This window comes from Vicugna pacos, chromosome 10, assembly GCF_048564905.1.
Source record: "Vicugna pacos chromosome 10, VicPac4, whole genome shotgun sequence".
Taxonomy (NCBI): domain Eukaryota; kingdom Metazoa; phylum Chordata; class Mammalia; order Artiodactyla; family Camelidae; genus Vicugna; species Vicugna pacos.
The window spans coordinates 61450486-61467583 of NC_132996.1; the positions used below are offsets into that span (position 1 = coordinate 61450486).

Consider the following 17098-nt stretch of genomic DNA (forward strand, 5'->3'; position numbering starts at 1 on the left):
AGGCGATCCCTAAGATTTTAGCCTACTTTGTGATTAACCACCTATATCCTGATTGCTGCTCTTGAGGCCCTGAAGTTCACACACGTCCATCCAGTTTTACCCACTAATGTCCAGACCAGCTCTGTTCCAGACCCTGGAGATCCAGTTAATATCCACCAATTGACCAGTGCTGAATGAGTACGTCACAGGGAAGGCCATGTGCTGGGCATGCGTGGATATAAGTGTGCGACTCCCCCTAGCCTAAGAGAGTTTCTTGTCTAGTTAGAGACATAAGTTAAATACATGGAAAAATAAATTGGCTAATGCCAGGTGCCAAAGGTCAGCGTCGGGTTGTGAATGTCCAGGGTACCAGCGGGGCTGCTCTGAGAAAGCAGTTCTGTAGCCTATGTGTTTTGACCATCAGGCATCATCCTCTGTCGCCGTTGGACCCATACTGAGAGAGATTTTGTCTCTCAAATACCCTGTGTTCATTAAGGCAAATTTTGTTCTTTCCCCTGTCTTACCGGCCAATGGGGAATTCGGACCTACATTGTGAGATCCTGTGTTCTTAAACGGAGCTGATCGGCATTTAGCCAAAAGCAGAGAAACAATGGCAGTGATGATAGAGTGAGCCCCTCTTGAACATTTGCCTCGTGCCAGAGGTTATTTCATTTAATTATCTTAAGTCTTCAAGGAGGGTACTCTCGTGATCCCCATCTTCTGGTGAGAAGATTAAACTTTAGCTTCGTACCTAAGCTAGTGATTGTCAGAACCAGGACACAGACCCAGACCCAGACCGCGGGCTCATGCTCTGGCCTGCTCTGGGCCTGTGCCCGCGGCCCGTCCAGGGTGAGTAAGTGATTTAGAACAGTGGTCGGCCGACTACCGTCCCGCGGGCCAAGTCCAGCTGCTGCTTTTTTGGGGTGGCTGGTGGGCCAAGAGTGGTTTTTACATTTTTAAGTGGTTCAGAAAAAATCAAGAGAAAAATATTTTGTGACATGCAAACATTACATGAAATAGAAATTTAATGCTCATAAATAAAATTTTATTGAAACACGGCCATGGTCGCCAGCTTACGCATTGTCTGTGGCTCATTTCACATCACAACAGTGGAGTCATACGACTAAAATATATACTGTCTGGCCTTGGACAGAAGTGGTTTGCTGATCAGTGATTTGGGGCGTTCATTAGGCTTTATGAGATATTGATCATCACCTGTCACCTCCCGTGGCTGCCCTCGCCATTTGTGGGTAGGCGCTGCTGATTATCCAGTGTTTAATGACTCAGTTTTCTCTTTCATTGCTTGGATATCAAATAATGTGTTTACTTTGTGGCATCACTGGCTTGACGGTACTTGCCCCAGGTGACTTGCCAGGGTGCCATTTTATCAAAGATCAGTCTCTTAGAGAGGATGATGGCCTGGCCTTGCCTTAAATTTTTGGGGGGAGTGGGTGTGGTTGTATTCTGGTTATTGTTAAGAGCTGATTGGAGAACAGTTGACATTTCCTGTGTTGTCTGGATGTTTCAGTGATGCATTTTTTTTTTTTTGTGGGAGGAGGTAATTAGGTTTGTTTGTTTATTTATTTTAATGGAGGTGCCAGGGATTGAATTTAGGACCTCGTGCATGCTAAGTATGTGCTCTACCACAGAGCTATACCCAGCCCCCTCAGTGATGCACTTTTTAATTGAAAGAGAATATTGGAGGCAGAAGAATCTGTAAAAGGACATAGAAAACAAACTTATGGTTACCAGGGAGGAAAGAGGGTGGAAAGGGATAAATTGGGAGTTGGAGAATTGCAGATACTAACTACTGTATATAAAATAGATAAATAACAAGGTCCTACTGTAGAGCACAGGGAACTATATTCAATATTTCATAAAAAAGAATATGAAAAGGAATATATGTATGCATATGTAGGACTGAAACATTACACCAGAAATGGACATAACATTGTAAACTGACTATACCTCAGTTAAAAAGAAAAAAGAAGAATCTCTGTAAGAAGTGACCTGTCACCATCACCTGTGGTTGTTGAGGTCACCCTTCGACTGTCCTGGGACCTGGGCTCTCATCCCGATGGCAGAGTGTGGAGTGGGGTTGGCGATGGGTTTGTCGAGAGCATCTTTCTCCTGGGGTGGATGCAGGATGGACTCCGTGCAGCTCTGGCCGTGATGGGTGGCAGGAGATGAGAATTCGGCCAGTCTGAGAATTTCCGCCCATGTTCCACTCATCATACAACCGAATGCAAGATACCGGCTGGCCCTGCTCTGCTGTTCTTGCTTCTGTGTTAGCAGAAATCCCTCCTGGTTCTGCTTTTTCTTAGTTTTTGTTGTGACGGCTCTCCCCTCCCCATGCTTCACACCTTGAACCCTGCAGTCCCAGCTCCTGCTCGTGGTAGTAAGTGTAATAATAGCTAATACGTACTGTGCACCTGCTGTATATGTTAAGTGCATCATATGGATTATATCATTTAAGACTTGGTACAGCAATCCTGTGAGAGAAATGCTCTTTATACCATTTATTTCTTTAGTTATGAAAGTTATCAGATATGCACAAATGAACTCCCAGGTACCCCTCTCTTGGGTTTTGTACTTACCGCTCTTTCACTTCCCTCCTTGCTCAGGTGGGTACTGTTGGGGATGTTGCTGAAGGAGGATGAGGAGCTGGCTCAGGCGCGTACAGCTGATAGGGCTGGACACCAGGGTGTCTTCTCTCAATTCCTGTGCCCTCCCACCTTGGTGACTCATGTTTCCTGCTGTTTGTGGAGCGCTTACTGCGTGCTTAGTCCCCACATCGAGCCTACAGAGAGATGGCAACTTACAGGTGAAACAGATCAAGAAGTGAGGTCACTGGCCTCTGGACTCCTTGCAAATAAGTAGCGGTGCCAAAATTCACACCCAGAGCTGACTCCAGGCCCTGTTGGTTTCCTACCCAACCCTGTTCTCTGTCCACCTCGATTCCACAGTGCAGCGGAAATGAGTGAGGTGGTGGTTTGGCTGGTGGGAACCTCCATTTGCAAACCTTGGAAGAATGTAGGGTTCTTCAGGATGGGCTCGAAGAGGGCGTGAGAAGCTTCTGGGTCTGTTGAAATCACTGCTGGCCCTTGTGACCTTGGAGATAGAATCCACCCTTGGCTTCTTGGCTGGCGTTCATAGATAGTGAGAGACCCCCTAGCTTTCTGTGGTCAGTTGAAGGCAGAGCTTGCCAAGTTGGAACCTGGAGTCCTGGTGTTCAGTCCTCCTCTGGGAGGAAGGGGGAGGGCTGTGGGGGCCTGGGGAGCCAGGAAGGCATGGATTGTGGATGCTCCTGGCTGGGCGGTAGGCGGTGGAAAAGAGGAGGATTTCATGAGGAGCTGGCCCTGGACATAGCAGGCACTTGGTAAATGGTGTCTATTAGCTATTTTTATCCAAACTCTAAGGTGGATGGGTGGTGCAGGAGGAAATTGGTGGGATTTATGGAATGGTTTTATTCAGATTCAGGAGTAGAAAATCGAAGTCTTCAACTATAAGATCAGAACACTTTACCCTGTTTTTGCTCCTTTTGGTGGGTGGTGGTGACATGGGGGAGCAGGTCAGGGGATGAGTGTGGATTGAGGGGCAGGCAATGTGGTGCATTTTAGATCCTCATCATATATATTATTCATGTCTGGCACTGGCCAGAGCTCTCTTCCTGAGAGAGAAACTTAGAAAGTAAACAATCAATAATTGCAACCTGTGAATTTTGCAAGGTGCACTCCAGTCAAAGGTCAGAAAGTCAGAGATAGATGGGAACATAACTAAATGGAGTGGGCCAAATAATGAAGTCACAGTGTCTCAAAGTTGGAAAAAAGTACAATGGGGAAAATAGGACAGTGTTCTATTGGAGGCGAGTTAAAAAAAAAAACAACAAAACCAACACTGTGGATAGACTAAACATGTCAGTGGGCTAGATTTGGACTGTGGAACTCCAATTTAGAACCTCCAGATTTATCATATGATGTGGAGAAAGGGTTCAGACAGGGGCCTGGGTCCTGCCAACCCTGATCTTCTCATAAGATGAGGAGATGAACGCTGCCAAGGAGCCCACGGATTTGTGTGTTAGTCTCAGGGCTGGGTGATCTGGGCTGAGTTGCTGCTTCACTCTGGGACTTACTTTTTTCCTTCATAGAGTCAAAGGGTAGGTAGATTCCTACTACAAACTGTGTTCCTTGAGGTGCATCGGGGGTTCCATAAATGTTTCCTTTGAGTTTCATTAAAAACATGCCCCCCACCAACTGCCCCTTCTAGTTTGGCTGGGCTTAAAATTGTAATGAAAATGCTTGCCCAAATGTGTGTTATGCCAAATTTTAATACATTGGAGAATACAGGTTAAGACCCGTGTCTCAATTTGGTTATGCATCAATTACATTGAAAATAAGAAAGAACAAAGTAGGGGGAGGGGACAGCTCAAGTGGTAGAGCGCATGCTTAGCATGCACGAGATCCTGGGTCAAGCCCCCAGTACCTCTAAAAATAAATGAATAAACCTAATTACCCCTCCCCCACAGAAGAAAAACTAAAAAGAAAAAAAAAAACAAAATAAGAACAAGGAAATCTGTAACTTTAAATATATAACAACAACAACAAAAAACATATAATGGCTTTTGTCTGAGTACGTATACACACACAGACTTTATGCATATGTAGATATATGTGAAATGGGGAACTCTGTACATATAGCTCTTTAGTGTATTCTTTTTGGAAAAAAAAATAAGTTCCACTAAAAATACCCATGGAAACTTCTGGCCTGGGATTTCCAAGGTCGTCCTCAGCCCTGCACCCCAGAGTTCACGGAGACTCACCAAAATAGCCCCTCTGGTTACTTTTTTCCTCTGTGCATTTGGAAGGGAAATGTTCATCATGGCTCCAACTGCCGCTAGAGGAAGGGGTGAGTGAGCCAGCTGGTCATTCCTTCCTTCAAAGCCTCACCTGACTTTTTGGGGGCACAAAATTATGGATCTTATTGACCCTTCTCCACAGTCCTTTTGATGACAGCATCGCATTCAGAGGGTCATGTATCTGCAAATGAGGCGGAAAGTCAGCACATTCTCATCTTTGCCTGATGACTTGTGCTGTGGGTACCACTTGCCCAGCTGCCTGTTCGTCTGTCTATCTCCTGCCTATGGATTTGAGGGTGGAAAAGGATGCCAGGTATTCAGGCTGCCCCATGATGCCACATCTGCCTTCTGGGAAGTTTCCCATAAAGGTGTTTATTGCCTGGCTTCTGGGTTCCGAGGGAGTGCCCACCCTATCTGCCATTTTCATGACTAATGGTTTACCTTTTTATACCAATTTTATAGGGAACTGTTGGGTAATTTTCACAAGAGAGATAAATGGAAGGAAGAATGATGACCTTTCAGTATTGAAATCCGTGCATGTTGCGAATCCCATAAAATGCGACTTGATTTTGAAAATTGCTTGAAGCGGTTCGCATTTTGGTTAATTACGTCAGTGGGTAAAAATAACTATTGTCATATGGTGTGTGGGCTTGGTTTTAGAAGCATAAAGAGTCTATTGTTACCCATTGTGTTATTCAGTCACTTACTACCCATCCCTGAAAACCCAACGTGTAGCATAGAAAACCTTAAGCTTTGTCAGTTGCTAAAATCCAGGTTCTGTGAATTTACCCTCAAACTCTGCTCCTTTTGAGAACAATGCCCAGCCTTCTTTATTCAGTCAATTTAAATGGGTTGATGGAACCTGTCCCCTAGGCCCAGGACAAGCAGGGGCTTGTGACGGGCAGCCCTGCAATTGCCTTTGGGTTCCGTGGTCTCAGATGAGATTTGTCCAGGGGTGAACCAGCTTAGTGCTCCCGGGAATGGGTAAGGTCAAGAGCTTCAGTCAGGCAGACTTGGGCTGGAATCTTAGACTTACTAGCTGAAAGATTTGGGTCAGGAGCTTCACTTTTCCAGGGCTTAGTTTCTTTATCTGTAAAATGGGGATGAACACAGTTGCTGCCTCCTGGGTCCTGGTTGTCAGGCTTAAGGGAGATGATGAGTGTAACAGCTGTAGTGCCGTGACTGGCTGATAGTTAAGGCTCAGTCAACATTATAACAATTAGAACCAATTAGCATCAAGTTCTCACATGAGATCACTCTCAAGCCACCGCGCCCCTCCTTCTCTGTCCCCCAGACTCACCATGTCCCTGGGCACCCCCTGCCTCCTCACCAGGTGGCTCCTGGCTCCCTTTCTGCCCTGCCTTTGCCTTTGTGCTGCTCTTGCCCACGAGCTCTCGGTGAGTCAGAACCACCTTTTGTGCCTTGGTGTCTTTGGCATCTAGCCCAGGGCCTGCCGCGGGAAGAGGCATGGACCCGAAGGGGCTCAGAGCCTGGACGTCTCCTGGGCTGGAAGGGCAGTACGCCAGCTGAGGCGCGGCAGCTTCGGAGGTTTGCTGAGGCAGGAGGGAGGCTGTGAGGCTGGGAGCATAGAACCTTGTTTTGTCAGAGCCCCAGGAGAACTCAGACATAGGGTCGGTATTGCATCCGTGCTTCTGTCATTTTGTGACTGATGAAATGGATGGCTTGGCAAGACCCCCAAGTCCCAGAGCTCACGAGTGTCAGAGGAAGAGTTGAACCTAAACTTCTCAATCACCCTGCTGGGCCGTGCCTGCTGGATTCACAGGCTCTTGATGGGACGTGAGCTCCGTGCTGTGTGCTCCTGCAGACCCCGGCCTACCCACCCCAACCTCTTCCTTAAGGAAGCTTCCCTTCGCTCCTCCCTCCCAGTGGCTGAACTTGATGATAAAGCCACCTACGTACTATCTTTATTTTTTTTTAATTGAGACAAAATTTACACAGGATAAAATTAACCATGTTAAAATACACCATTCAGTGGCATTTGGTACATTCACAATGTTGTGCAACCATGACCTCTGTCTAGTTCCAAACATTTTCATTACCCAAAAGAAAATGCAGTACCCGTTAGCAATCACAATCCCATCCCCCTTTTCCTCGCCCCTGGCAACTGCCGGGCTGCTTTCTGTTTTGATGGATTTCCCTATTCTGGACATTTCATGTAAATGGAAGCACACTGTGTGTGCACACAGACACAGACACTTCTGTGCCTGCCTTTTATTTAGCATAATGTTTTCCAGGTTCATCCACATTGTAGCGTGCGTCAGAATTTCGTTTTCATGGCTGAATCGTATTCTGTCGTGCGTGTGTGGCTCATTTTGCTCATCCGTTCATCTGCTGATGGACAGTTCAGTTGTTGCCACCTTTTGGCTGTCGTCAGTAGTGCTGCTGTGACACCCACTGTCTTTTAGGCAAACACTGCCCCTGATTCAGTTTGGGTATGGGAGCTGTGACTTCTGGTGTCGCCTGAGTCCTAGCCACAGGGTGGGCTCATGCAGAACCCTCTGATTGCCGGTGGGTCTGCTGAAGCCAGGAGGGAGAAGGCTGGGAGCCTGATGCGCCCCTGGCCCTGGGCTTGGCTCTGCATACTTTGGTTTAATTTCTGCCCAGAGAGAAGTAGAGAGTGGAAAGTGCTGGCTTTTCTCTACCCAGAAGCACTTTTCCCTCCTGTGCCTGGAGCACGTTCATACTAGCCCGGAAATTCCTTAGCTCTGAGGCCGGAGGTTCTGTACTCTGAGCCTCAGTGTCCTCATCTGTGAAGTGGAGACGACCATTCCTGCTTTACAGAGCTGTTGTGGGGACTGAATGAGGGGGAGCCGGTGGGATGCTTGCCTCTTACCCTGCCCAGAGTCGGAGCTCCGGGTTAGGGACCGGTGGTGGAAGAGGGGCACTCACAAGCTGGGCGGCTTCGGTGGAATCCTTGATTAACAGCCACTAGTGCCCTTCTGGGTCCTCTTAGAAGGGGAAGGAGCTGAGGTTATTCTTGTCACCGTGTTTAGCTGTCACTGCTGAAAAGTTGTCCCCAACTTCCTTTTTCTGCAGTTTAACTTTGGTGCTCAGTGATGGAATCTGTGGGAACTGATTTTCTCCCAGTTCACCCCCAGGCACCGCTATGCAGTGAGCTAACTTGAGAAAGATGAGCTTGCTGTTGATTGTATTCTTTTAAAAAGTACTTATGAGGAGCCCCATGGTAGATGTCTTGTGAGGGTGCTGTTTGCAGGGGACTTTTTCTCCCTGACTGTGGTCGGTGGAAGAGTCTGGGGCCCCAGCAGACTTGGACTTGCCTCCTGGCTTTACCTCCCACTGACCAGCTCTGGACTTTTTCTCCCTGACTGTGGTCGGTGGAAGAGTCTGGGGGCCCAGCAGACTTGGACTTGCCTCCTGGCTTTACCTCCCACTGACCAGCTCTGTAACCCTGGATGACAGATCACTGACCCTTCACTTTCTTTATAACAATGAAGGTTAATGTGAAAATTATTCGCCTTGCTTTGCTTTTGTTATTGTGTCAAATAGTATTGTTTTGGTTGCAGATATTAGACAGTCCAAACAAAAGTAGTTGAATAATAAGGGGTATTGCCTCTCCCCATACAAGAAGTCTGGAAGTGGGAAGGGACTAGGATTGCTTGATTTAGCCATGCAAGGATCCAGGTATTGTCCCTCTTTTCATCAGTGGTTCTCAGCAGGTTTCCTCCCCTCCTTATCACATAGTTGGCTGCAGCAGCTCCAGGCACCATGGGCAGATCTGATGAAGTCCAGCAAAGCAGGATGGGATCTCTTTCCATGTAATTCCTTTTTATTAGTGAAGAAGCTCTCCCCCAAGAGACCCCTTGCAGACTTCTCTTAGGTCCCCTTGTCCCTTGTCTTAGTCTGGGTCCTTTAGGTCCCCTGGGTCCTGAGGCAAAGATTAAACTGCTGATGCTTTATTTGGGAAGTCTGGGCCAGTGAGGTCAAGATGAGGGAAAAGAAGTGGAGGTGAGGCCAGGAAAGAAGGGAAGCCATATGATGCAGTGGGTTATCACTCTGGCTACTGTTTCATGATGAGCTTCAGAGAGACACCAGCTGGTGTGTACCCATCCTGGAATAGGTGGATGCAGGCTGAGGGCCGGGGCTGGAGGCAGGAAGATGAGCTGGAGAAGTTTAGGCTGAGGTGAGGAGGGCTTGAGGGTTGAGTGCGGTGGTGGGAATGGGAAGTTTGAGAGTCAGGGGGCGAGAGGGAAAGGAGAATGAACAGGGCTTACCCTGCCTCCACTGGGCTTGCAGGGAGTGGAGAGGGGGGAGTACCGGATTCCTTTGAGTACGGTGCCTGGGTCACTGAGAGCTGGGACAGGGAACAGGCCCTTCCTTCTCTGCCCTTCAAGAGATGAGAATGAACGTTGTCCTTGTCGCTTCCCTTTGATAAGTGCAAATGGCGGGATAAGGGGAAGGAATCCTGGGCTGGATTGTTCGACTCCTGGACCTGACCGGTCTTGGCCTTGGCCTTGGCCGTACCTTTGCTGGGGGACCTTCTCTGGGTCTTCGGGATCGCTGCCTCTCCAGAACGAGAGGCTCGTTCTTTCCTTCAGTGGCATTTATTGAGTGCCTACTGTGCACAGTACTCTAGGCACGAGCACAGATGAGGTTTCCGTCCTAGTGGAGGCTACGGTTTAGTGGGAGGAGACTGACAATAACTAAAGTAAATGGGGAGGGGAAAACACACCAGGGATGGGATGGAGAGTGAGGGAGCTAATTTCTATTGGTTGGACAAGGACTCCTTGAAGAGGTGGCATTTCAGGCCACAATCTGGGAAGGTCTAGGAGCAAATTGCTTCTGGAGAAGGGAACCGCTATGTGAAGGCTCTAAGGGAGAACCAGCTTCAAGAAGGTCTCAAAGGGCGTGAGGGGTGATGAGATCAGAGGGGCCATGTAGGCTGTGGTCAAGTTTGCATCTCATTCTAAGTGTGATGGAGGCTGCAGGACATTTTTTCCCCTAGAGCCCTTTTGAAAATTTCCCTCATCACAAGAACCATACTCTGAAACATCCTGTTAACCAAAAAGTGTCCTTACTATGCAACAGAATGAACAATCTTGACTTATTTTAGGTTTTTCAAGTATGGGTAAATAATTTATGGATCACAATAAATATGTGTGAGGATTCCCAGGAATCTAAAGATGGCAGATTGAGACACTGTCAACTAAAGAATCTTTAAGGTCCCTTCTGTTTCAGACATTTATTCTCGAAGCTCTTTGCCATATGATTTAGGAAAAAGAAAGTTTACTGCCACCTAGTGGTAGAAGGAAGAAGATGAATTTTTGCACAATGAAAATTTCAAACCTGGTGGATTTCTGTCTGGTTTTACACCCTCCTTTCTTGACCTGCAGTGGCTCTGGGGAAGGGGTGATGTGGTGATGGTCCTACTTTCCTTTCTTTCTGGCCCAGAGAATCTCAACTCTTGTTCTGGTGTCCTTCTGCCTTTATGCACAATGTAGGGACAAGAAGGAGTGCTGACCTGGGGAGTTGCTTTTGTGGGGTGTTTCTGTGGGAAAAAACACCAGGCAGCCAACAGCCGTTTAGTCTCCATATAACTGAGTTAATCCATTGTTTGTAACTGACCCGCAGTTACACTGAATTCCCCTAGTCAGTGGCCCCACACCCTAACCCTGGCCAGCAGGCCCTGTGCTTAATGGACTTAGCAACCTGCCCCAGTTATTAAATTCTCAACTGCTGTATTTCTGATTTGCATTTGCCATGGCTGAATGAATCTGCTGACTTCTGTTTTCTTTTTCTGTTGCAGATCGTATGCGAAGGTAACTGTAAGTACCACTTCCCATTACTCTTGTGTTGTTCGCAACTGCCCCCCGATGGACACAGTGACATTAACAGCTATGTGAAAAAATCACAGAAAATGCTAATTTGTTAATTAGTTTCCAGTTTTTCTTTAGATCTGGGGTGAGTGTCACAGAGGCAAGTGAAAGAAAAGATTTGATCAATTGTGCAATCCTGGGAAATAAAAAAAATTTTTTTCTGTGATTTTTTTTCTCCCTAGCTTATATCTGTGGATGACTAAAAAAAAACCCCTTAGTTTTCATAATGCAGTATGCTTTATATGTATTTCATGTACTGTTATCACATCAGTCTTTTCTTGGGTGCTGTATTGCCCCATGGTTTTTAAAACAGTGTATGGAGGTGGGGGGAGGGTATAGCTCAGTGGGAGAGTGCGTGCTTAGCATGCACGAGGTCCTGGGTTCAATCCCCGGTACCTCCATTAAAAAAAAAAAATAGTGTCCGGGGTTTGTATAACCTCGGGCAAACCAGACATAGCCTCCTGCGTATTTTGCTTCCATGTGGAAGGCTGAGTCCCAGTTGCTAACTAGGGCTAGTCCACTGAAGTCCTCCTGGGTCTATAGGAAATTGAGAAAAATAAGGATAGTATAGTGAGTTTTTAATGACCCTGAATATATTCAGTCAGAAGCATTTATTCTGGGATTATGTCCTTACTAATTTTTTTGATCATAATTTGTTTTATAAGAAATAAAATTAATAGTATTTGGTAATTTTTAAAATGCACCTCTTTGAAAAAATAAAAATTGGTAGCTTTTGTTTGTTCTCAAAATTTGGGGACCTTTTTTTTTTTTTTCCTGGTTGGTAAAATCTCAAGGTCTGTGAACCATAGAGATGAAATAATTAGAATGCTCTCACAGTGCCATAGCAAGGGGGCAGACCTTGCTGAAACCTTCTAATAAAGAAAGTCTGAGTTAATAACAGTAATTATGCAAAGCCTGTGCAAACAATAGGGAGGATTCTCCAGTTGCTTTTTCTTCCTTGTTAATCACTTTGGTTAAATAAGCTGCTAGGATCCTTCTGCAGGCTTGAATCACTGGTGCAAAAGAAGAAAACATCTATGCATAGAGGCGATACTGTAACGTGGGGAAGGGGGTTGATGAGGGAACTATGATACGTTTTAATAATTATAGTAAAAAATAAAAAGTCTGTTGAATGGCCAGTGTATGGTAGGCGGTGCCCTTTTATTAGCTTATGTTTTGTTTTTCTTTCCTGTGTTCTAGGCTCCAACTGTGAGTTGTCTACAACCAAGGCACCAGAAAACTTCCCAGTAACAAGTGTAACCAATTCGAGTGGCCAGATTCAGCAGTTTTCCCCGGCAGACAGTGATGGGAACACTTCAGTTTTGGGAGTGACTTCTGGGAAGCAACCTTATTTCACCTTTTCAGGTAATTCTAGTACCTGCTGCCAACAAGTACAGACAAGTGAGCGAGACTTTTCTTTTGGAACGGATGGTGGGATTTAGAGAATGCCAGTGTCTTCATATTTGCGATGTATTGAAGAACAGTGTATCTCAGCTTCAACAGTAAAAAGCAACTACTTCTTGGATCGCTTTGCTCCCCATTCTTGGCCCTGTTGCCTGGCTCGAGGGGTAGCCTGGCTCCTCTGGGAGCTGCTCTGACACTTCTCTGTCTGTCCTTTGAGCAATACTACGATGGTGTGGCAGGTCAGAGCATAGACTGAGAATCAGAGACTCAGGTTTGCTTCCTGGGTCTGTCAGTTTCTCACTGCATGACCCAGGGCAAGTCATTGGTCCTCTTAGACCTCGGTTTCTTCCTCTTTATTACCAAATAGTACATGTATATACACAAACATATTTTAAAAAGGTATTTTAAGGTGTACTTTATTTTCTGAACTGTTGAAAGTTAAGAATCTGCTTTTTGCAAAACCTCCCCAGGATCCCTGTATGAACCAACAAAATTGAGTCATTAGCACATTTCTCCTTCTTTAAAATGGTGCCATAGCCTTCTTTATGAAGTGATTGTGAAGCGTAAATGAGAAAATGTGTGTACAGCACGTGGTCCGCACCAAGAACGGGGCTGCTGCTGCTGCTGCCCTTGCTTTGTCTTTATCCTCATCACCATCATCATCACTGATTGCAAATGGCACTGCAGTGACAAGCTGCCCAGAATGCTCCTCTGAAGCTGTGAACTGGGCACTTTATAAAGAGGAAGCTCAAGTCCGGGGGCGCTTCCTGACATGAAGTTTATTGCATTGTGGGTCACCAGATTCTTCCGTGCCTGGTCCCTTTTCCCTTCTCTGGTTTCCTCTCCTGCCCTTCTTCATCGATTAGGTAAATGTTTGCATCTCCCAGGTTCCAGGTAAGGCACACTCTTCATGCTGTCATCTGAAGGCCAGGTGCGTGCTGAGGTGGTGTTACCTGCATCACCTTTAATCTTCTGGAATCAACCCCCAGGTCCTTGAGGAGAAGGACTCTCTTATTGCCTGTGCTTATTACTCTTCTGTTTCTAGTTGTTACCACTCCATCCTGAATGCAATTGGGATGCGTCCATTCTGACGTTCTAGTTATTGTTACTGACTGCACCGGCTTCCGCGGTGTTACAATCCTGTACTTGTGCAATTCGACAGATGATGCAAGTGAGGTTCAGCGTGACGGGAGGACCTTTAGTAAATCACATGCTCATGCCTAGCAGGATTGGACTCTGAGCCCAGGTTTTCGAATGTCCCAGTCCAGTGACTTTGTTTACCAAATCCTGGTGCCTTAATAGTAATCCTTTGTGTTTAATGTAGTGTCTTAGCACTGTCAACAGAGGAGGAACCTGAGGCTGAGAGGTTTTAGGGGGCAAATTCTGGGTCACATGGCTAGGGGGCGGAGCAGTTCCTCATGTCCAGGTCTGGATTCCGAGACCAGTCCTTCTCTCTTTATGCTACTCTGTCCTGTAGCATCTTTATATCAGACAGTTGTGGAGTGTCCTCCTGATACCAGGGTTTGGCAAAAAAATGATCACCTGCTTCTGCACCATATATGCCTCTCCACCTGCCCTGTTCTCTGAGATTCAGGAGACAGACTCTTTTTCCATCTTAGGTCTCTTTTGTGTCATTTTCTGTACAGATTTAACTCCAAGTTCAAGTCGTAGCTAACAAGGCCAACCTGTATCGTTTTTGTCTTCTTTTTGCAGCCTTCTGTTTCACTAACACGTGCACCCATGTATATATATATATATATGGGAATCTAAGTGTATTTTGTTGGGAGTCCAGGAGGCGAATAAAGAGAAGTGAAATTCTAGGATTGCAAAATTCACTTCTGGAAAGGAAACATACAGAGCAGTCCTTAGTCTTACATTTCTTTTTGAAATATAACTTTTTTTTCTTTTCCCAGAGGAAGTACTGGGGATTGAACCCAGGACCTTGTGCATGCTAAGCATGCACTCTACCACTTGAGCTATGCCCTCCCCACCCTGAAGTATAACCTTTTTCTTTCTTTCTTTTTTGTTTTTTGGGAAATGATGTTACAATAGAATCCAGTCCTCTGGAAGCTGTTATCATCAGTACAACCCACGTGATCCCAACCTGGAAAAACGATGCAACTGCTTCTGATTACACACGTGGAGTCAAGAGTGGGACGGAAAATGGGCAGATAAGTCTTTCAAATCAAACAAGTGGTGTCAGCACAGACTCAACTCCGGAAATAGTCAGTGGGACTTCAGGAAATGCCACAAAAGGTAAGATGAGTAGCTCCCAGGGACGATTGTGAACCGTCCTTCTCATCCTGTATCCCAGAGCCTTGTGCGTTCAACTCACCTTTTGCAAAGAGATTGGTTTTCATTGACTGTGGAAGAGGAGGAAAGATTCTGTGTTGTTTCAAGCCCAGATGTTCATGTGGCAGGATCATTCAATATTAAGGTCTTGTGTATTTTGGGATATTTTAACTGCTTCTAACTGTTTGGTTTTAAAAATCTTTTATTAGTATTGGCTAATACTTTTCTGCTAAGACTTGGGAAGAGAGACCCTGCTAGAAGTGTGTCTTGATGGTGTCGGTAATTACTAGGCTTCTTTTAGGCTCCCCAGGGAAGTCAATGCTGTGTTTATATTCCCAGGAGCTTCTATTGGGCATGAAAGTTTTATAGAGGAGTATGTGTTTCAAATGAAATAAGAGCCCAGTGATTTTCAATTAAGCTTAGATTTTTATTTAGCTTAGATGTCAATATCTTGAGCCACCTGTTACAGCTGCAAATACAGCTTTTTTTTTTTTAGCTAAAAAGAACCAAAAATATAAGAAAGAGATGAGAAGCTCTTTTTAAGCTGAGAAAAAGATAGAATTTAAAAAAGAGGTCCTGTGTTAGCTTTCTGATCTGGGAGTGTGGTCTCATTGGCTGGTCACGGCCATGGAAACCTGACCTCTTGAGCCCACGGCTTGAAGTGACTGCCTGGCCCAGCGCCTTCTGCACACGAAGCAGGCCAACACTAAACCAGTGGTTTTCAACTTTTTTTTTTTTAAGCCAGGAAACTATTTCTTTAAATAAAATCTTGCCCAGAAGTCCAGTAAGTAAAAAAGAACTGGGGAGGGAGGATCACAGGTATCTTCAAAAAACTCCTGGAGATCCTCAGAGCACAGTTTCCAAGGAAAAAAAAACCCACGGTAAAGATTTGCTATATTATATTGTGAAAGAGATGAAATGAAGGAGAGAGCAGAGAGATGAGAATTAAGGAGGAAGAAGAGGACAGAATTTAGAAATGGTGATGGGACAAGATGATGTACAATTGGTGACTACAGGAAAGAGGAGGTGGACAGGTGGCCAGAAGCACCCAGCCCAGGAGCCAGGTATCCTCAGTCCACCTTCAAGCCCCCGAGGTCAGGGCTGTGTTTATCAGCTGCTATTCACTGAGCATGTACTATGTGCTTAGCTGTCCTTCCTACATCAGGGCATCCTCACAGTAACCCCAAGGTCTACAGTGGAAGAAACTGCAGTGCCAAGAAGTTAAGTTTCTTCTGTGCTTCTGGAGTTACTGAGCATCACATGGTGGGAACCCAGGAGCCTGATTCCAGAGCCCAATGATACAGTGATGTTCCTAACAGTCACCCAGACCATTGAGCTGGCTGATTTATTGGTGTTGCATTTCCTTAAAAAAGACATGAGTGACCCGATTTAGAAATCTTTGCAACAGATACATTTAACTTGAAGGATGGAATCATTGTGTGGATCAGCTCGCTTCAGAGCTGAGTTATCCAGGCCAGTGTCTTTGAGTTCAGCCACCGCAAGAAGGGTCGGGGCTCCATCTGCAATGCTGCTTGTGCTTGTGTCTGCTTAAAGCTGGAGCCCTGGGTTCCTGTTTTTCCCCCATGCTACCAGTAGTGGGCGTTCTTGAGCAAGTCATTCTGCTATTCTCAAGACTGAAGGTGGTGGCTAAAATGGTTTGGTTTATGTCACAAGCAGCCAAATAAAGTGATGGAAAGAGCAGTGGGGGGGTAGTAGAGATTGAAAGTCTTCTGAAAAGTCCCCGTGGGGTTGGAATACAGGGATGAGCGTCTTGGTTGAAATGTCTTGGTACTCTGAAACATTATTTGTATTATCTTGAATTGAGACCTTTAGATGTAGCAAACGACCACTTTATTTGATGCCTTCTTCCTGAAGCCTGAAACAAATGTTAAATGTTTCTGTCTGAAGGGGCAATTGAGAAGAGTATCAAAATCACTGTTGGAGTTAACCATTTTGGAGAACAGTACCCAGCCTAAAAAATTTTGGCTTTAAGGTTTATTCTTTTTCCCTCTTTTCTGTATAATGATGAGATGTGAGATCTGTATAATCGTAAGATGTATAATGCTGTGAGATGGTGAAATGGCACTGGACTCTGGTATAAAGGAATTATTTTTAGTGGGTCACATTGAAACATCAATGTCCCCAGTCATTCTTAATGAAATGTGGCTACAAATATCATATTCCATCAATGCCCACTGTGTGTTTTTAAAATAGAGCCGAGTCAAACTTTTGGTCTTCGTGTTGCCTCCACGGGTGTGACGCAAGCTACTCTTACCTGGGAGAATGATAACATCAGTGCCACCTACTGGATGCTCCTTAAAGATGTTGGAAGCCAGGAGTTGGTCAATATAACAGACCTGAAGCCAAGGTGTCAACACAACGTCACCCTGTATTTTTCAGAATCAAATGAGACACAGAGAAATGCCCTGGTTACAGAAAATGGCTTAGGTGAGTTACAGAAGTGGGCTTCTGATCTGTTGGTTTGACTTTTAGTAACTTCTTATATTTATATAGTGTTTTAGAATTTATAGAGGTCTTCTCCAGATTTCAGTGTGACCCCACATGTGTATGAGGAAGGAGGGAGAAATGTTCTTATTTTACAGGTCAGCACATTGGGGGTTGAAGCTCTTTGGACTCTGGCATCCAGGAAAGTAGCTGGCCCCTTTAGCTCTCTAAGCTTTCAGCAGCGCAGATAACAGCTGTGTTAATACAA

General features: G+C 45.5%; 1 protein-coding gene across 1 annotated transcript in view; it reads left to right on the top strand.

The window, feature by feature from the left end:
• The window catches only part of PTPRJ (protein tyrosine phosphatase receptor type J), a 152695-nt gene that overhangs the window by 93381 nt on the left and 42216 nt on the right, over nucleotides 1-17098 (top strand). The window contains exons 2-5 of the mRNA XM_072969960.1: nucleotides 10620-10638; nucleotides 11890-12054; nucleotides 14146-14349; nucleotides 16600-16833. Of these exons, the coding sequence (XP_072826061.1) occupies nucleotides 10620-10638; nucleotides 11890-12054; nucleotides 14146-14349; nucleotides 16600-16833 (622 nt within the window). The remainder of the gene's footprint in view (nucleotides 1-10619; nucleotides 10639-11889; nucleotides 12055-14145; nucleotides 14350-16599; nucleotides 16834-17098) is intronic.